Genomic DNA, 21,870 nt, shown 5'->3' on the forward strand with positions numbered 1-21,870 from the left:
ACTTACTTACATGGGTACACTCAAAATGGCTGCCAGTCCACCCATTGTGTCATCATCACTGATTTGAACGGAGACGCCCTTTCTATTTATTCTTATTGGCCTTGTGGTTGGTTGTCTTACCCATGTAGGTGAGTCTGCAGGGGCATTGTTTGGAGGTTATGTGGTTGTCTTACCCATGATTGTGAGTTTACGCGGCCGCTGCTTGGAGGTGATGACCTGCAGCGAGGGGGCGATGGACTGGATGCGGATGATGGGCTGGTTGGGGTCATAGGTCCCCGGCACAGCCAGCTCCAGGTCCCTGCACATCAGCAGCTTGGGGGACACGTACTGCAGCTCCAAGGAGGTCAACTTGGGACACAGGAAGGAATGGATGGGGGAGGGATCAATGGATAAAATAATGGATAGATGAGGGGAGAGAGATTACTGGCAGATGAAAGGGTTCATTGTGCCGTGTTCCAACCGTCAATCTGCCTCTTTCAGTCTCTCACTCCGTCTTTCACTGTCACCACTTTAACCGTCTGTCTCTTTTGCTCGTGCACTGTCTAGACAGGTCCTCCTAGGAAAGGTGTCTCATCTCAATGAGTTCACCTGTATAAATAAAGGATACAAAACTTCCCACTGGTGTACTATTTTCACTTGACTCTGAAGGAGTTTTGCTATTGTTGGCCTATTACAGTGAAATACTGTAGCGATGAGAAGACATTTGGCTTAACCTGGAACAACAACTGAGACAGACGCAACATCTAGGAAGCTCTATTTATTTTCCACTAACAGCCACTTCAGGATCATCGCTGAATGGGTTGCATTGTTTCAGGATGCTGACATGACCTAGATATATCAGCTTACAGTGTCAAGGGATAAATGAACGTGGGCCTTAACAAGAGTAGCAAAATAAAATCTCATATCTCTGATGAAAGATGTGAATGTAGCAATGTACACTACCCACACAACTGGTTGTGAGCCAACTTGACTCCTTTCACTGAACGAAGGGCTGAATCCGAAGAGGAGAGAGATTCTTGAATTCAGACGAAGACTGGCAGGTCGCCAATTGGCCTCAGTGTAGGATTTACGTTAGGAGACAGCAGAGTGTGAGTAGGTTGGTGTGATTCTCTCACCTGTGGTAGCTGCTTGGAGATCCGTCTGAAGACGTGGTAGTACAGGTCCCATGCTTGGGTCAGGTCCTTCACGTTGCCTGAGCGCATGTACTTCCTGCACCAATCCTGGGCCTCCATGAGGTCCCTCCCGTAGGCCTGTCATAACACACAGAACCGCAGCCAATTCACTTCACCTGTCCAGCCATTTACCTATAATCCAGGTCAAAGAGCACTACACATCATTGTCAATTGGTCATTTGACTGCGGGTCTAATCCTAACTTTCAACTCATACACTTCCTCAATGTCTCCAATTGACATCTACATGGGATTTCTGCACATTTTCAAGATACACGCACATTTGTCAATCATTGTAACTTGCTAAATGAAATGTTAAAAAGAGGAAAAAATACATTACAAAATAAAGACTATAAACATGACTTTAAAAAAGACAAAAGAAAACAAAAGACGGACCTGGTTGAAGGAGGTCTCTTTGAGGGTCTGCGGGCCCCTCTCCATCATGGCGTGAAGGGGCTCCAGCACGGCGAACATACCCTTCACGTTGCGCTCGCCAAAGTAGAGGCGGGAGGCCTCCTCCAGGCCCTCGTGCCACATCTCGTGCCACAGAATGGCCACCCGGATCAGCTCCTCGCTCACCTGGGGAGACAGGAAGTGACTCAGGCCTTCGGAAACAGGTAGATTTTCTTCAGATTTATTGAAAATGAAAAACAGATATATATCATTTACATAAGTATTCACACCCCTGAGTCAATACTCTGTAGAATCAGCTGTAAGTCATTCTGGGTAATTCTCTAAGAGCTTTCCACACCTGGATTGTGCAACATTTGCCCATTATTCTTTTCAAAATTCTTCAAGCCCTGTCAAATTCGTTGTTAATCATCGCTAGACTACAATTTTCAGGTCTTGCAATAGGTTTTCGAGTAGATTAAGTCAAAACTGTAACTCGGCCACTCAGGAACATTCACCGTCTTCTTGGTAAGCAACTCCAGTGTTGATTTGGTCTTGTGTTTTAGGTTATTTTCCCGAAAGGTGAATTCATCTCCCAGTGTCTGGTAGAAAGCAAATTGAACCATGTTTTCCTCTAGGATTTTGCCTGTGCTTAGTTCCATTCAGTTAATTTTTTATCCTGAAAAACTCCCCAGTCCTGAACGATTACAAGCATACCCATTACATGAAGCAGCCACCACTATGCTTGAAAATATGGAGAGTGGTACTCAGTAATGTATTGACCAAAACATAACATTTTGTACTCAGAACAAAAAGTGAATTGCTTTGCCACATTTTTTGCAGTATTACTTTAGTGCCTTGTTGCAAACAGGATGCATGTTTTGGAATATTTTTTATTCCGTACAGGCTTCCTTCTTTGTCAATTAGGTTAGTACTGTGGAGTAACTACAATGTTTATCCATCCTCAGTTTTCTCCTATCACAGCCGTTAAACTTTAACTGTTTAAAGTCACCATTGGCAAGGTGAAATCCCTGAGTGGTATCCGTCCTCTCTTGCAACCGAGTTAGGAAAGACACCTGTATTATAATTCGTTTTTTTAGGGGGTAGATCAGCTTTAATATTGCAATTGTCACTTCCAATCCCCCATATATATATATTTCTTTGCAAATATATATACTGCTCAAAAAAATAAAGGGAACACTTAAACAACACATCCTAGATCTGAATGAAAGAAAAAATCTTATTAAATACTTTTTTCTTTACATAGATGAATGTGCTGACAACAAAATCACACAAAAATAATCAATGGAAATCCAATTTATCGACCCATGGGGGTCTGGATTTGGAGTCACACTCAAAATTAAAGTGGAAAACCACACTACAGGCTGATCCAACTTTGATGTAATGTCCTTAAAACAAGTCAAAATGAGGCTCAGTAGTGTGTGTGGCCTCCACATGCCTGTATGACCTCCCTACAACGCCTGGGCATGCTCCTGATGAGGTGGCAGATGGTCTCCTGAGGGATCTCCTCCCAGACCTGGACTAAAGCATCCGCCAACTCCTGGACAGTCTGTGGTGCAACGTGGCGTTGGTGGATGGAGCGAGACATGATGTCCCCGATGTGCTCAATTGGATTCAGGTCTGGGGAACGGGCGGGCCAGTCCATAGCATCAATGCCTTCCTCTTGCAGGAACTGCTGACACACTCCAGCCACATGAGGTCGAGCATTGTCTTGCATTAGGAGGAACCCAGGGCCAACCGCACCAGCATATGGTCTCACAAGGGGTCTGAGGATCTCATCTCGGTACCTAATGGCAGTCAGGCTACCGCTAGCGAGCACATGGATGGCTGTGCGGCCCCTCAAAGAAATGCCACCCCACACCATGACTGACCCACCGACAAACTGGTCATGCTGGAGGATGTTGCAGGCAGCAGAACGTTCTCCACGGCGTCTCCAGACTCTGTCACGTCTGTCACATGCTCAGTGTGAACCTGCTTTCATCTGTGAAGAGCATAGGGCGCCAGTGGCGAATTTGCCAATCTTGGTGTTCTCTGGCAAATGCCAAACGTCCTGCACGGTGTTGGGCTGTAAGCACAACCCCCACCTGTGGACGTCGGGCCCTCATACCACCCTCATGGAGCCTGTTTCTGACCGTTTGAGCAGACACATGAACATTTGTGGCCTGCTGGAGGTCATTTTGCAGGGCTCTGGCAGTGCTCCTCCTGCTCCTCCTTGCACAAAGGCGGAGGTAGCGGTCCTGCTGCTGGGTTGTTGCCCTCCTACGGCCTCCTCCACATCTCCTGATGTACTGGCCTGTCTCCTGGTAGCTCCTCCATGCTCTGGACACTACGCTGACAGACCCAGCAAACCTTCTTGCCACAGCTCGCATTGATGTGCCATCCTGGATGAGCTGCACTACCTGAGCCACTTGTGTGGGTTGTAGACTCCGTCTCATGCTACCACTAGAGTGAAAGCACCGCCAGCATTCAAAGGTGACCAAAACATCAGCCACGAAGCATAGGAACTGAGAAGTGGTCTGTTGTCCCCACCTGCAGAACCACTCCTTTATTGGGTGTGTCTTGCTAATTGCCTATTATTTCCACCTGTTGTCTATTCCATTTGCACAACAGCATGTGAAATTGATTGTCAATCAGTGTTGCTTCCTAAGTGGGCAGTTTGATTTCACAGAAGTGTGATTGACTTGGAGTTACATTGTGTTGTTTAAGTGTTCCCTTTATTTTTTTGAGCAGTATATATATATATATATATATATATACACACATACACACAACCATTAAAACATTTTGGGGTCACTCAGAATTTTCCTTGTTTTTGAAAGAAAAGCACATTTTTTTGTCCATTAAAATAACATTAAATTGATCAGAAATACAGTGTAGACATTGTCCATCCAATAACTTCACCATGCTCAAAGGGATATTCAATGCCTGCTTTTTTTATTACCCATCTACCAATGTTAAACAATATTAAGTCCTTGCCACTTATTATGTGACTTGTTAAGTAAATGTTTTACTCCTGAACTTATCCAAATGTTAAATGCAGGGTGTAACACAACAAAATGTAGAATAAGTTAAGGGGATACTTTCTGAAGGCGCTGTATGTCTAAATGGTAAAACAGACTGTAACCACTTGCTGCTAGCTGTACTGTGAGGTAGAGTGCGTACACCGACAGGAATCACGTACCATGATCGCCTGTTGGACCAGTGTATTGCAGTGCTCACACATGTTCTTGAGGATCTTGTTAGCAGCATTGTGGCGGGCAGTGGTGGTTGACTTGGAGGCCACGGTCAACGGATAGATCAAAGCCTAGAAGAGGGTAGGGGGGGAGAGGTCGAGTGATAGAGAGGGAGGGAGAGTTAATCAACGCAATACCAGTTTGGAGATATGCGTCCTAGGCCATCGCTCCTAGCCTGGGTGCCGGCAGAATGTCATTACCTGGGGGTGGTAGCGCCCAATGTCGGTGAGCAGCTGGTGGATGAGGCGGCCAACCAGAGCACGGGGAGTGTCGATGCGGGCAATCAGCTGGGGGATCACCTGCAGGCGAAGGGCCAAGAGAGAGACTTCATTTTGTTAACACCCCGGAGCAATGCAATGCGGCATTACTATTCAGTTACTATTCAGTTACTTGTCGTCCTGTAAGAGACTTTGTTGAATGACTCTTTTATGGATGATTCATGGCCCAAAACCAACATTTCCCTTGGGAATAATTTCGTTTTATAGTACCCTCATCACAATGGACAGAACAATAAAAGCAAGCCAAAAACATGCATGTGAGATGCGTACCTGTAGCCAGGTGTCTATCTGAATGGTTTTGATGCCCTCCACCAACGCCTCGTTGACTTCAGGCCAGTGTCCATAGTCAAACCAGAGGGTCAGGACCCTGGAGAAAGGAAACAGCATCACGTCAAAAACAGTCTCTTGCATCTTTATTGACAGGTTCGGACGAAAAAAAAAGAAAAACCCAGTTTCCCTGAATTTCAAACCGCATTCGAAGCAAAACAAATTGACAGCAAGCAATCAAATGCGTGCAACGACACAAATTGGAATTGGAGCTCTTCTCTCTGCCACCAGAGGGCTTCCTCTCCACATATTTCAACTCAGCGTCTATTAGTGTTGTCTGTTTGGGATTTCAGACTACTGGCCATTTCAGAGTAGGAATACTGCTCTAGGATCAGGTGCCCCCTGTCCATCTAATCTTATTCATTATGATCTAAAAGGGATTTAGAAAAAGGGATTTATTTAACCTTTATTTAACTAGGCAAGTCGCTTAAGAACAAATTCTTATTTACAATGACGGCCTACCAAAAGGCCTCCTGTCTGGACAGGGGCTGGGATTAAAAATAAATAAAATAAAAATATAGGACAAAACACACATCACAACAAGAGAGACAACACTACATAAAGAGAGACCTAAGACAACAACATAAAAAGGCGAAAACACAGCATTGTAGCAACACAACATGACAACAACATGGTAGCAACACAACATGGCAGCAGCACAACATGGTAGCAGCACAAGACATGGTACAAACATTACTGGGCACAGACAACAGCACAAAGGGCAAGAAGGTAGAGACAACAATACATCACGACAAGCAGACACAACTGTCAGTAAGAGTGTCCTTTTAAGACTCTTTGCACCATCGACAACTACTGTGATTATTATTATTTGACCATGCTGGTCATTTATGAACATTTGAACATCTTGGCCATATTCTGTTATAATCTCCACCCGGCACAGCCAGAAGAGGACTGACCACCCCTCATAGCCTGGTTCCTCTCTAGGTTTCTACCTAGGTTTTGGCCTTTCTAGAGAGTTTTTCCTAGCCACCGTGCTTCAACACCTGCATTACTTGCTGTTTGGGGTTTTAGGCTGGGTTTCTGTACAGCACTTTGAGATATCAGCAGATGTAAGAAGGGCTATATCAATACATTTGATTTGATTTGTGAATATAGGCCCTGGCCCCATGTGGGGACTCACCTGAGGGTGTCCTGGAGGTTGTTCCCTCTGGAGAGGGAGATTGAGCGGAAGAAGCCCTGGACAGCAGGAACCGTGTAGAGGAGTAACGTCTTGGAGAGGTCCTGAACTCGCCAAACAACAGAGGGACAATTAGGAAGAAGAAGAATTGCGATGGATTGTACCTTGATTTCAGCAAGCAAGGCAATCAGTCATAGTCCTAACTCAAACATTCTCTCAATGTCTCCCATTGACATAAACTTATGATTTATGCAACATTTGAAGCACAGGTCTGTCAAGTTAGTTGGAAATGTGTCTGGTAGTGAATAGTGAAAAGGCTGGTTAGCGATAGTGGATGAGTATGATTAAGGAGAATCTAAGATGGCCACCGCCCTCACCTCGTTGGCCTTCTTCTGGCCCGGCGAGGGCACAGGGCTGTGCTCGGTGCTGTCTACTTCGCTGTCGCTGTTGCTGGCCTCGCTATTTGCGCTGGTGCCGCTGACGTGGCGCTTCTTCTTCTTTTCGTCCCGGCCCTGGTTCTGGTGCTTGTAGTGCAGCACCGCCTCAAAGTTCATCACCGCCCATGCGTGCCAGGCCTGCGGAAAAAGGTATGCCAGGTGAAGAAATATATATATATTAAAAAAATGTATTATAAGACATAGAAAGTCTACATGTCGAAACATATGTTTGAACTTATGTTATCGCACTTATCACATCAACTTCCAGTCCGTTAGCCAATTAGTTTCCGGTTTACTGAAGGATACGTGAGATGTCCTGGAGGAGTCCGGCCCTCTGGGGAATGTTCTGGGTCTAAACAGATGTCGATCGTGTTCTTGGTTGTTATGTAATAAGCTACTGAGAGATGGGGGGGGGGGGGCTCTCAATAGAGGAAGAGCTTGGCTTTCCTGCAGTGTGGGCATGGGCCTATACAAGCCCAAAGGTGCCCTTGGTTCCTTTCAAATCAACTCATGTCTCTAATAACATACAAGCCTTATGTGAAGTAAATGGAGGAGTCAGCACGAGGTCCACAGCGTGAATGCTGATGAGAGTGACAGGGGTTGGAGGGGAGTGGTTAACCGTGAGAGGGTCACTGACCTTGTACCAGTTGCGGTCGTGCTCCGTGGAGTGGTTGTAGTACTGCAACACTTTGGGGATGGTGCTCTCGTTAATGCCCTGGAGACTGAGCTGCCACTCACCCAGCTTCAGGAAGCACCTAGGAAAGGAGGGAAGGAGGGATTGAGAGAGAGGGATAGGGAGAGACGGTCTTGGTCACTATATAGATCGTCAGCAGAATACGGCCCACGCTCGTGAAGTGTCTCAGAGTAGGAGTGCTGATCTAGAATCAGGTCCCCTCCTATCCACGTAATCTTATTTGTTTGTGATCGGAAAGGTAAAACTGATCCTAAATCAGCACTCCTACTCTTGAGACCCTTTATATGGGAGACTTAGTACCTGGGGCCTCATTTATGAAGCTGCATGAGCACAAAAAATACTCAAAACCCTGCGTGCAGTTTTCCCGCAACGGTTGGTATTTATGAAATGTTGATCTTGACAGGAAAGTGTGCGTATCTCCACGCAAATCACCAGAAGGTTGATCGACTGTATAGCAAGCAAATAGGCTTATTGTTCCTTTGGGGGAAATAGGTGGTGTTTGATGCTTAGGAATAATAATAATGGTAGGCTAATAAAGACATTAAAGCGTAGGCCTAATGATAAAATATGCATTTGCCGTTGGTATTTTAAATTGGATTATTTCCACTACACCACAGAAAGTAGGCTACCATTTATCAATCACTAATTCAATAGCCAAGCACACTCGAAAGTAAATAGACCGGTTGTCTTGACAGTATGTGACAGTATGGGTAGGCTACAGTATCGCCGCGTGATAGGATTAGGAGCACGACATCATATCCTAGCCCATTTCATTTCAGATCCTATACCAAGGTAGGAGACACACAATCATGTATTGATAAACAATGTATCTTTTGCATAGAAGTGTGGGCTGTAGCATTTACTTTTAAATTGGTCGAAAGGACAATCAATCTTGCAGAATGTGCGGCCAGTGTCGTGGCACTCGCTAGGCAGCATGCATTTTCTCTTTGGAAAAGTCACTGCAACATTCTGTCCACTCCTCTACAGAAATGTGATAACATTTGCCATTGCGCTTTCTTTTAGGAATGATCATGGCCCAGTTCCAACATCTCCTCCAAATCATACTGCAAATGAGGGCGTTTTTATTACCATAGAAGCTGAACGGAGGAAGGTTTCCAGGCGAGGTTATAGCGCTTGTTCATGACCGCACAAATATAATATGGCTCTGATTTAGCAATGAAAACATGCACGACAGTATATGTTGCGTGCGACAGTTTGATAAACGCATATCATTTGTGTGACTCATGCAAATCCTAGGATCTCCACGTATGTCAGAATTTAGTACGGAATTTACACACGGTTGATAAATGAGCCCCCTGGTCCTAGATCAGCGCTCCTTTTCTGAGACGTTTGTGAATACGGGCCCAGGGCTGCATCAGAGTCCGATAAATTGCCTTAGCAACACACAATCATGTCAACAGCTATAAGGGCTGGTATGTGAGATGAAGCTCTTACACTAAGTCTGTTACAATAGTTAGTTAGTGTGATGAACGCTTTCCAGGTGGTGTTTCCTGGCAGTCCATCTCCCCTCTCTAATGCCAGGCTCGTCCACACACTCCTCTCTACCCTCTATTACCTTGTATGGCCAATGACATGCTTACCTAGGCCTAAGGCCAAGATCTGTGGGACACTTCTGGAGAAAATGGATATTAACTGAATCCACCTTTAACTTTACTATGAGAAACGTCTGTTTTGTGGTAACAATTTTAAAAGTATGTTGGGGAAGTTATCTTATACACTATGCTCGCTGTCATCACAAGTTGTCTGGGGGAGTTGGCAATGGATGTTCAACGCAGTACTAGTGCAGCCCCTTAAAATAGAAGAGAATGATGAGAAAACTTGGAAATCGCACAAAGACATTTATCATACTTAGGCGTCATTACTAAAAGCAGTGGTGCATTAGCTACTGAAAGGTTTTGGCATCACTTAAGTGATTTTCAATGTTTTATGTTGGTGGTGAGTGTGAGGGAACATTGTTTTCAATGTTTTATGTTGGTGGTGAGTGTGAGGGAACATTGTTTTATGTTGGTGGTGAGTGTGAGGGAACATTGTTTTATGTTGGTGGTGAGTGTGAGGGAACAATGTTTTATGTTGGTGGTGAGTGTGAGGGAACAATGTTTTATGTTGGTGGTGAGTGTGAGGGAACATTGTTTTATGTTGGTGGTGAGTGTGAGGGAACATTGTTTTATGTTGGTGGTGAGTGTGAGGGAACATTGTTTTATGTTGGTGGTGAGTGTGAGGGAACATTGTTTTATGTTGGTGGTGAGTGTGAGGGAACATTGTTTTATGTTGGTGGTGAGTGTGAGGGAACATTGCCTCGTGGTCGGTCTTCCCAGTGGTTGTGCTTGCTATATCAATCATCATAAAAAAAACACAGACACTCGAGGAAAACTGCCAAATAATCGAGTCGTGTTCGATTTACACGGGCCAAGCTCGTGATTGGTTTATAACACGTCTGACCAGGAACTGGGCGAATCCTGCGCAGCCATCCATCCCTCAGCTCCTAACTGTACGCTGCACCCGTTTCCAGAGAGCACTTGTAATAAATGATCCATTAGCATTGCGTAACGCTGCGGAGTGCTTTTTCCATGTGAAAATACAGTACTGGTTCAGTTCACCTCTGACAAACCGCTTCAGGGAAAAACACAGTAAAACCGTCTGCATGGGAGAACCACTAGTGCCAGAAGTGCTTCACTGTTCCCACAGGAACTCAGACCGGAGATTGCAGGTCTTATCATGATCATTGTGTCGAAATATGCAAATACATATCGCTGAAATTACAATGAATTCTTTCGGGGATGGAGAATGGTGGTGTGTGTGTGTGTGTGTGTGTGTGTGTGTGTGTGTGTGTGTGTGTGTGTGTACAGACCAGGTGTACGCCATTCCACAGTGCCAACCCATTTGCAGGAAAGTGTGTCAGCACGTCGGGAAGAAAACAGTGCTGACGAACATTCCACAGACAACTAGAATCTGGAAGTGCGACAGCAAGTATGAAACACTCCTTTCCTGGTTTCCTGTTAGCTTGTTGCCTCATAAGAATTATGAGGTATGTATTTTGTGTGTATGTGTGTTTGTGTGCGTGTGCCTCTAAGATGAGGGTTTTACTGTAAGAAGGCTCGTCTCCTGTGTGTGTGTGTGTGTGTGTGTGTGTGTGTGTGTGTGTCTAAGAGGAGCCTTTTTACTGTACCTTTTACTGCAAGTAGGCTAGTCTGCTGACCAAAGATTCAATACATTCAACCCATAAAGCTCAAGCACTGTTTTTTTTTACCCCTGCTTGTGTTCATTTGGAGGCTAACGTGAAACACAGCATTTTACTGAGTAAAACCTCACACACAAACGCACACAAAACCTGGTGTGTCAGAAGTAAACTTTCCCCCAAAATAACTGGCCTCTGAGATACCCTCGGGCGCTCATTTGAAGTCCGCTCCATGAAGGAGAGCGCTTTGGGGAATGGGGATCGTGCTGGAAGTATTTTCATGGGCCCGTCAAGCATACAAACAACTTCCTTAGGCTATCATGTCTTGTAGAGGCGTTCTAAAAACGGGAGTCTTTCTATATTTAATCCGTTGACGGTATACACAAGCACCAAACAGAAATACATGCGACGAGCAATGGTGATTGGGAGCATTGCAAAAAAGGGTGTTGTTGCAAATGGGAGGAGCTTCCGACAGGAATAGAGAAAGACCTCCAGTCCCTTTCTGCCCATTACTGATCTCAATTCAGCTTGTCCATCCCCAGTTCTAACCTTGGCCGTCAGGCTAAACCACAGAACAGATCCTGGACCAGCTGCTCATGTTACTCGTCCACTGCCATTGCTCAGCATCCGTACGCTGAAGGTGTAGCCATTTTGTGTCAAAACACTCAAAACAGCAACTATTCTTACAGAGAGAAGAGGTGAAGATGGTAGAATGTGACAGGAGACAGGGTGAAGAGGCAGAGGGCAACACCCGGCCAGTATGGGACACGCTGGGCTGGGGGGTGGATGTAGGCCAAGCCAGGTGCTGACAGTTCTCGCTTGCCAGAGACACACCTGGTTTGCAGTACCCGTGGGCACAATGCCACATTTGGTTGAAGATAAGTAGCTGGATTCCTGGATGCCCGTTGGCTGAGGGGTGAGTGATTGCGCAGAATGAAAAGAGACAAAACTTGTCCGGGTTTGCAAAACTAAATGCAAGTACAAGGAGCGAGGGAGGGAGTGGAGGAGTATTACGACCAGGGTTGGGTCACGGTCATGGAGAAAGAGCACAACTCTCTGTACGTGACCCTTTTAGGTGAGAGAGAACATGACGTGGTGGGCAGGTCTGGGAAAAGGTGTGTGTGTGTGTAAAAAAAAAAAAATCAAGCACACACTGCATTAAAAACATTTGATTTTTCCCCCGGAATGTAGTTGCGGTAGGAGTCCTGACCTGGCCATAAGCTTATGGAGCTCCTGCTTGTGTTGCTGGTCCTCGGCGGCGATGGCATGCTGGGCCTGCTGCTGCATCCCCTGGACAAAGTGCTGCATGTGCTGGAAGGCTTCGATCTGATGGGGGACAGAGGAACAACAGGGGGGTGGGTGGGTGGGGGCAAGGGACTCTCATTCAAAATGGGGATTTAACTCAACTCTCCTGTGAATGCTGTCGCCAACGCTCTATGATATCGCCCCCCTCCCCCCCCACACACACATCTGACAAGAGTTATATTAAACTGTGTTTCTCTTTATATTTAACTGCGTTTATCTTTTGCCTTCCATTGGGGAGGGTTTCTGAAGAGTTCAGTAGGGCAGGGTGTCGCAAAACCTTAAGCAACCGAAAACTAAAATCTGCATTCTTATAGAACCTAATGTCAGGTATTCCCTCACTGTTTCAAAACGTTTCCCCCACCTACTGGACAGGACCCCGTTGTTCCACTCCCAGTCCAAAGAGTCCAGAGGGGGGATGGATGGCTCCTCTCTGGCAGGGGCTGGGGGATTCCTGCCTTGTGAGCGGCTCCTGCAGCTGGCCCTAGTATAGCCCTGTGGCGGGCAGCAGGAGCAGCACGCTCACACTTACGTAAGCCCAAGCCCCAGCCCCAACACTTCCCTAATGAGACCCACACTGGGAGAGCCAGGAACTTTGGAACACGTGGAAGAATGGTGTGTGTGAGGGGGGAGGAGGTGTGTGTGGTCGGGGGGTGGGGGGGTGGAAGTTTGTGTGTGTGTGTGTGAGCATTTATATATCGACCGGTCCCTCTGTTGCGCTAATGGTGTGGTTGGAACGTGACATTTTTCACTGCTTGGTTATTTATGCTCTTCATTTCAGTTGATTCCCTAACACATAACAGTCCACATTATTTCATGAACCTACACATTACAGCCCTGCATTTCCTTACGTTGCACAACAATGAGAAAACAACATTTTTATCTTCAGCTACAGAGAAAGCCTGTAACAACGGTATAGCTACTATACCTTGTGTTGGCTCTTCCACATGTACTTCATGTAGGCATAGGTAACGTGGGGGTGGGCGGTGGGCAGCGGGTGGTCCAGCTGCTTTGAGGGGTCCACCCCCAGGAGAAGGACCAGGGTCTTGTGGGCCAACGCCTGGGAGAGAAGAGATTCACATTGATCCATTTCTATCATAATACTCAACCTCACACACGCACAAACCCAAACTGTACACACGAGGCTAGGTGCAGCACAGTGTCAGCCGCAGAGCAGCGCCAAAGTGGAAGAAAGTGTCAAAGGGGCTCAACGGTGGAAACCTCGAGGTCAGTCTCCTATAGCCCACTCAGACCTCTAGTCAGGGACCCCCCGTCATTTCACATAGTTGATCTTTTCCAGAGCTAGCACGCCTAATTCAACTAATCATCAAGCCCTTGATTAGGTGAATCAGGTTTGCTAGTTAACGGCTCCAACAATATTGTGAAAGTCTGAAGTACCGAGGAACTGTTTGAGAACCACCGCCCTAGCTTCCAACTCCCGTGGACGTACAGACCCCCAGATTTCCCCAGGCTCATTTGAACCTCTTGCTAAATAAACAGCTTAAGTATACCACACTACTGTGGCGGGAGTAACTAACCATTGACCCCTGTGGAAGGGCCATTTAGAACAGTGCAGGCATTCTTTTAGATGTTGCTCGTTTGCCCATAATCACGTTCTTCGCTCGCCGATTGATGTTCGCTCCTGTGAGTGAAAACCTCCACAATTCTCTGACATCATAACGGAACGTTCTGAAAGGATTGCGTTACAATTAGAAAGCTGGTCGGGTGCCTGCAATCCACCACAATCACTTGCAATAAAACTGGCACCAGGGAGGGAAAACGGTGACACTTTCATTAAACGGGTTTGAGGTATGGTTTATAAACAGTGCGATTTCTGAGAGGTGCGTTACATTTGCACAGTCGTTCCAGTGAGAGCTGAGGTCACTGGAAAAATAGGGATGTCAGTAAGTATTCAAATCCAGTAGAATAGATTCCCCCTTGGATTGACACAAAATAATTGTTTTAGCAAATTCCTTCCATTCTGGTTGTACTAATGTCAAGTGACAATGACATCACTTGAACTCATCCTGATACTTCAGATACAGCTTATAGCTGTATCTGAAGGGAAATACACTAGATAAATACAAGCCGATTGCCAAACAAGGTGGTCACTAAACACCACAAATCGTGTATTTTTGTTGTTGTTGCCATTTATGACAAAGAAATCGATCCCCAGATACCGGTGAATGTTCCCTTTGTTTTATTGAGTGCAACGTTTTGTCCAGGCCTGGTCGAAATGTTACACATCATAAATCGTGAGCTGAACAACGGAGTGCACCAAATCACGCTTTCATACTACATGTTTTTGCAAGGATAACTGGTTGATGGTGGAGACTAACCGGTTGAAAAAAATAACCCTTACTGACATCCCTATTTTGAACAATTTGGCAAATGACCCATTAGCTGTTCCTGTGCCAGTGAACTCACCAGACGTCCACTCTTGCCACAGAGACTGGCGTACTTGAGCCAGGTCCGCATATCCTCGTGGGGGTTGATGACCAGCGAGCGAACCATTAGGATCCTCTGCCAGTCCTCCACTATCCGCTGGCAACCCTAAAGACGGAGAAACAACGAGCAATCAATCAATGATATAATTATTATTAATCAATCACATATATTTCAAAAAGCCCTTTTTACATCAGCAGTTGTCACAAAGTGCTTTACAGGAGACACAACCACACACAATGACCAGGTAGGTAGTTTTTTTCCCCCATTCTATTCTCTAGAGCCCCCAAACTCAACTGGTGGACCAGATCCGGACCCAAAACGGGGACAATACGGACCACAGGTCCCGACAACAACAGACTGGCCAATAAAAAGAAAAGATTAAGATGGGCAAAAGAACACAGACGCTGGACAGAGGAACTCTGCCTAGAAGGACAGCACCCCGGAGTCGCCTCTTCACTGTTGACGTTGAGACTGGTGTTTTGCGGGTACTATTTAATGAAGCTGCCAGTTGAGGACTTGTGAGGTGTCTGTTTCTCAACTAGACACTCTAATGTACTTGTCCTCTTGCTCAGTTGTGCACCGGGGCCTCCCACTCCTCTTTCTATTCTGGTTAGAGCCAGTTTGCGCTGTTCTGTGAAGGGAGAAGTACACAGCGTTGTACGAGATCTTCAGTTTCTTGGCAATTCCTTGCATGGAATAGCCTTCATTTCTCAGAACAAGAATAGACTGACGAGTTCCAGAAGAAAGCCTTTGTTTCTGGCCTGTAATCAAACCCACAAATGCTGATGCTCCAGATACTCAACTAGTCTAAAGGCCAGTTTTATTGCTTATTTAATAAGCACAACAGTTTTCAGCTGTGCTAACGTAATTGAAAAAGGGTTTTCTAATGATCAATTAGCCTTTTAAAATGATAAACTTGGATTAGCTAACACAATGTGCCATTGGAACACAGGAGTGATGGTTGCTGATAATGAGCCTCTATACGCCTACGTAGATATTCCATAAAAAAATCTGCCGTTTCCAGCAACAATAGTCATTTACAACATTAACAATGTCTACACTGCATTTCTGATCAATTTGATGTTATTTTAAATGGACAAAAAAATTGCTTCAAAAACAAGGACATTTCTAAGTGACCCCAAACTTTTGAACAGTAGTTTATATATATAAAAAATAAACGTCCTCTCACTGTCAACTGCGTTTATTTTCAGCAAACTTAACATGTGTAAATATTTGTATGAACATAAAATTCAACAACAGACATAAACTGAACAATGTGACTAACAGAAATTGAATAATGTGTCCCTGAACAAGGGGGGGGGGGGCTCAAAATCAAAGGTAACAGTCAGTATCTGGTGTGGCCACCAGTTGCATTAAGTACTGCACTGCATCTCCTCCTCATGGACTGCACCAGATTTGCCAGTTCTTGCTGTGAGATGTTACCCCACTCTTCCACCAAGGCACCTGCAAGTTCCCGGACATTTCTGGGGGGAATGGCACTAGCCCTCACCCTCCAATCCAACAAGTCCCAGACGTGCTCAATGGGATTGAGATCCGGGCTCTTCGTTGGCCATGGCAGAACACTGACATTCCTGTCTTGCAGGAAATCACGCACAGAACGAGCAGTATGGCTGGTAGCATTGTCATACTGGAGGGTCATGTCAGGATGATCCTGCAGGAAGGGTATGAAGGAAGAGGATGTCTTCCCTGTAATGCACAGCGTTGAGATTGCCTGCAATGACAACAAGCTCAGTCCGATGATGCTGTGACAGACCGCCCCAGACCATGACGGACCCTCCACCTCCAAATCGATCCCACTCCAGAGTACAGGCCTCGGTGTAACGCTCATTCCTTTGACGATAATGCGAATCCGACCATCACCCCTGTTGAGACAAAACCGCGACTCGTCAGTGAAGAGTACTTTTTGCCAGTCCTGTCTGGTCCAGCGACGTTGTTGCCGGTGATGTCTGGTGAGGACCTGCCTTACAACAGGCCTACAAGCCCTCTGTCCAGCCTGTCTCAGCCTATTGCAGACAGTCTGAGCACAGATGGAGGGATTGTGCGTTCCTGGTGTAACTCGGACAGTTGTTGTTGCCATCCTGTATCTGTCCCGCAGGTGTGATGTTCGGATGTACCAATCCTGTGCAGGTGTTGTTACACATGGTCTGCCACTGCGAGGACAATCAGCTGTCCGTCCTGTCTCCCTGTAGCGCTGTCTTAGGCGTCTCACAGTACGGACATTGCAATTTATTACCCTGGCCACATCTGCAGTCCTCATGCCTCCTTGCAGCATGCCTAAGGCACGTTCACGCAGATGAGCAGGGACCCTGGGCATCTTTCTTTTGGTGTTTTTCAGAGTCGGTAGAAAGGCCTCTTTAGTGTCCTAAGATTTCATAACTGTGACCTTAATTGCCTGCCGTCTGTAAGCTATTAGTGTCTTAACGACCGTTCCATAGGTGCATGTTCATTAATTCTTTATGGCTCATTGAACAAGCATGGGAAACAGTGTTAAAACCCTTTACAATTAAGATCTGTGAAGTTTAGATTTTTATGAATTATCTTCGAAAGACAGGGTCCTGAAAAAGGGACGTTTCGTTTTTTGCTGAGTTTATATAAATATATGTTGGAAGAGCTAGACCGCTTTTTATTTTGTGTTCCCCTTTGTGGTTTGCTCCACATTTATTTTCACTCCCTAACCTAAGTTTGTGTGGGTTTTCTTTTCTTTTGATTTGTCTGTTATCAGGCAAGTCTAGTGAGCTTCCATGGTGGGTGTTTAAGGCCCTACTCAAGTTTGCTTAGCCAGAACCAAGTCAGAAGGCACCTCCATGGATGCCTTTCATACACATATATATAAATACATACAAATACACATAAAAATATATTTTCCTTTATTATTTCCCACAAACCCTACCACCCTCTCCTAATTGGAGTAAACTAATAAACAACAACACTTAGGCTTCTACTTCCAGCTTATACATACTAGGTACATTTTACGGACACAATTTATTTTACAATAGTTATATTTTGTTTGTTTTTAGTCCTGGTCTTCCTCTGACCTCCACCTTTCCCATCTATTTCTGATGTCCATCCAGTTTGGTTTCTATTTGCCATGTATTTTTAACTGTGCTTTTTCACAAAAGTTCTGAACCTATATACATTTTACAGACACAGTATATTTTACATTTGTTATCTTGTTGTTATTAATCCCACCCTTCAGCTCCATTCAACCACTGCCATCTATCTTTTAACACCATCCAAATTGGATTTCTATTTGCCATATATATATATATATATATATATATATATATATATATATATATATATATATTAGTTTCTACAGATTGTAAATTAAAGATAAACATGTTTGCTAAAAGTATTATGATATTATTAATTGATTGACTATGACTTTTCAAATCACCAAGTATTGCTAGCCGCTCTTAAATAGCACCTGTGCCAGCACTGGTGAAACTAACTATTGACTAACAAGGCGACAGGTGCAACACATCCTGATCAACGAGGATGATTCCAATCAGGGCAAACCACATCCAAACAGAACCAAACTCAAGTCAAAAATGAAATAGAGCAAAACCCCAAAACCTATAACATTCTTAAATAACTTCTTAAGAGGCCCCAGACTTTTATGTGGGGACACATGGTTCTCGTCTCAGGTGGTTGGTTCTCAGTTCACAGAAATGCTTTCCACTTCATTCCAGGGGTGCATCCCAAATGGCACCCAATTCCCTATATAGTGCACAACTTTTGACCAGAAAAGGGAATAAGGTGCCATTTAGGACACAGCCCAGGTCGTTTGACGGAGGAGTGTTCGACTCTCTTGACAGATGTGTCAGGTTAGTCGCCAGTAAATCACAGGAGAAGAAGAGCCTGTCAACATTTCACCCTGAGACTCTGGTGCTGCCATTAAACTAGCCCTGTTTTGTCTGCTGGAGCCTCGCAATCCAACCCCCCCACTCCTCTTCTTTTATGAATGGAAAGAGTGGAACCATCAAGACCTTTCACTACACAAGGACATGAGGAGGGTTTAGGGGTTTATATATTCCCCTGGAAGATGTGACAGGCCTTAAGGTCTTATGGAGAAGTAAATAATAGCCTTGTTGGTGTCTATGCAATGAATTCAATCACTTTTTGAAAACATCTCTTTTGATTTAAACAAAACTTCCCATACATGTTTGCCCATGGAATAAGTCACTTTTTGGACCAGAATGACAAAACATTCAGGAGATCGAGGTGCTCAAATTGAACCATTTTGCATACCCCACCACAGCAGTTTGCCAAAAGGCATGAAAAGTCTCTCAGACCATGAGAAGCAAGATTCTCTGGTCCAATGAAACCAAGATTGAACTCTTTGGCATGAGTGGCAAGCGTCACGCCTTGAGGAAACCTGGCACTATCCCTACGGTGAAGCATGGTGGTGGCATCATCATGCTGTGGAGATGTTTTTCAGCTGTAGGGACTGGGAGACTAGTTAGGATCGAGGGAAAGATGAACTGAGCAAAGTACAGAGAGATCCTTGATGAAAACCTGCTCCGGAGTGCTCAGGACCTCAGACTGGGGCGAATGTTCACCTTCCAACAGGACAACAACCCTAAGCACACAGCCAAGACAACGCAGGAATGGCTTCGGGACAAGTCTCAATGTCTTCGAGTGGCCCAGCCAGAGCCCGAACCTGATCGAACATCTCTGGAGAGACCTGAAAATAGCTATGCAGTGACTCTCCCCATCCAACCTGACAGAGCTTGAGAGAATCTGCAGAGAAGAACGGGAGAAACTCCCCAAATAAAGGTCTGCCAAGCTTGTAGTGTCATATCCAAGAACACTTGAAGCTGTAATCGCTGCTTCAACAAAGGACTGGGTAAAGGGTCTGAATACTTATGTAAATATGATATAATTTTAACGGGTTTTTGCAGGGTATTGTGTGTAGATTGACGAGAAGAAAAAAAAACATTGAATCCATTTTAGCATTATGTTGTAACATAACAAAATGTAGAAAAAGTCAAGGGGTCTGAATACACTGTATGTTGTATCTTAGACCCTACTTAATCTGAGGCTTTTTTGTTGTGCCCGCCATTGGTTGCGATACATACTCTTGAATACAGGGTGAGCGTAATTTCAATCATAGAATTCATAGAATGGACCTATCCCTTCAGACCACTGTAATTTATCCGGTACGCCATTGACATTTAAAATGAATTGTAATTTTAACTTCTAATTACTACCACAAAGATGGATGCCAGTCCACCCACCATCCAATGTCAACTTAAATGTTCATGTCTATTCTACTATCAATCTTTCGATTATTTCAATAGGTTTCCTATGGAGGATTGACAGTATAATTAAAACTGATATTCCCATTCAAGTTAACATTCTCTGATGCATGGACCTCCAAACATCCTTGTGGTACCATTTGAAGGTGAAAATGTAAATGTTATTCCCATTTTAGTCCATTTATCAGCCAAAGAATGCCACCCAACCTGTATTCCTTTTCAGTGATGAAGACATTACATTTACATTACATTTAAGTCATTTAGCAGACGCTCTTATCCAGAGCGACTTACAAATTGGTGCATTCACCTTATGATATCCAGTGGAACAACCTTTGGAACAACCAAAGACATGGATGTCTCATGGTATGGTGGGGTATGCAAAATGGTTCAACTTTGAGCACCTTTATCTCTTGAATATTTTGACACTGAGTGAGCACTTCTACAATGGGCAAATACACTGAACAATAATATAAACCCAACATGTAAAGTGTTGGTGCCATGTTTCAGAGATTCCAGAAGTGTTTCATACGCACAAAAATCATATTTCTCTCAAATGCTGTGCACAAATTTGTTTACACTTCCTGTTAGTGAGCTTTTCTCCTTTGCCAAGATAATCCATCCACCTGACAGGTGTGTCATATCAAGAAGCTGATTAAACAGCATGATCATTAAACAGATGCACCTTGTGCTGGGGACAATAAAAGGCCACTCTAAAATGTGCAGTTTTGTCGCACAACACAATGCCACAGATGTCTCAAGTTTTGAGGGAGCGTGCAATTGGCATGCTGACTGCAGGAATGTCCACCAGAGCTGTTGCCAGAGAATTTAATGTCAATTTTTCTACCATAAGCCATAGTTTTAGAGAATTTGGCAGTACTCCAACCGGCCTCACAACCGCAGACCACGTGTATGGCCCTGTGTGGGCGAACGGTTTGCTGATGTCAACATTGTAAACAGAGTGCTCCATGGTGGCACTGAGGGTTATGGTATGGGCAGGCATAAACTATGGACAACGAACACAATTGCATTTTATCGATGGCAATATGAATGCACAGAGATACCGTGAAGAGATCCTGAGGCCTCATGTCATTCGTCCACCACCATCAGCTCTTATTTCAGCATGATAATGCATGGCCCCATGTCACAAGGATCTGTAAATTATTTCTGGAAGCTAAAAATGTCCCAGTTTTTCCATGCCCATTGAGCATGTTTGGGATGCTCTAGAACGAGGTGTACGACAGCATGTTCCAGTTCCCGCCAATATCCTGCAATTTCGCTGCTTGAGGCAAATGCTGGTCACACCAGATACTGACTGGTTTTCTGATCCACACCCCTACTTTTTTTTTAAGGTATCTGTGACCAACAGATGCATATCTGTATTACCAGTCATGTGAAATCCATATATTAGGGCCTCATGAATGTTTTTCAATTGACTGATTTCCTTTATATGACCTGTAACTCAGTAAAATAATAGAAATTGTTGCATGTTGCGTTTATATTTTTGTTCACTATATGTATGGAAGGTTTTGTTCAAATCAAAAAGTGTACTGTCACAAAGTGATTGAATTCAAATGGATTTACCCAGATGTTTGTGTGGGTTTCCCTTCTTTCTTTTCTCTCCAAAACTCTTCAGTGTGCCGTCCTTGGCCAGCTCTCTTGCTATCTCTCTCAGAATCACCTTCTTGATCCAAATCAGTCAGGTTTCAAGACTGGTCATTCAACTGAGACTGCTCTTCTCTGTGTCACGGAGGCTCTCCGCACTGCTAAAGCTAACTCTCTCTCCTCTGCTCTCATCCTTTTAGACCTATCTGCTGGCTTTGATACTGTGAACCACCAGATCCTCCTCTCCACCCTCTCCGAGTTGGGCATCTCCGGCGCGGCCCACGCTTGGATTGCCTCCTACCTGACAGGTTGCTCCTACCAGGTGGCGTGGCGAGAATCTGTCTCCGCACCA

At 44.8% G+C, this 21,870-nt stretch overlaps 1 protein-coding gene across 2 annotated transcripts in view; it reads right to left on the reverse strand.

Annotated features, from left to right (window-relative positions):
• The window catches only part of mtor (mechanistic target of rapamycin kinase), a 132,874-nt gene that overhangs the window by 10,259 nt on the left and 100,745 nt on the right, over positions 1–21,870 (reverse strand). For both annotated transcript variants that reach the window (XM_014146133.2, XM_014146132.2), the window contains exons 35-46: positions 14,614–14,739; positions 13,115–13,246; positions 12,095–12,210; positions 7,632–7,749; positions 6,935–7,132; positions 6,561–6,661; positions 5,363–5,459; positions 5,015–5,113; positions 4,763–4,885; positions 1,567–1,749; positions 1,116–1,250; positions 174–348 (exon numbers count right to left, since the gene is read on the reverse strand). In XM_014146133.2, coding sequence (XP_014001608.1) covers positions 174–348; positions 1,116–1,250; positions 1,567–1,749; positions 4,763–4,885; positions 5,015–5,113; positions 5,363–5,459; positions 6,561–6,661; positions 6,935–7,132; positions 7,632–7,749; positions 12,095–12,210; positions 13,115–13,246; positions 14,614–14,739 — 1,603 coding nt within the window. The remainder of the gene's footprint in view (positions 1–173; positions 349–1,115; positions 1,251–1,566; positions 1,750–4,762; positions 4,886–5,014; positions 5,114–5,362; positions 5,460–6,560; positions 6,662–6,934; positions 7,133–7,631; positions 7,750–12,094; positions 12,211–13,114; positions 13,247–14,613; positions 14,740–21,870) is intronic.

This window comes from Salmo salar, chromosome ssa15 (assembly GCF_905237065.1).
Source record: "Salmo salar chromosome ssa15, Ssal_v3.1, whole genome shotgun sequence".
Lineage (NCBI taxonomy): Eukaryota > Metazoa > Chordata > Actinopteri > Salmoniformes > Salmonidae > Salmo > Salmo salar.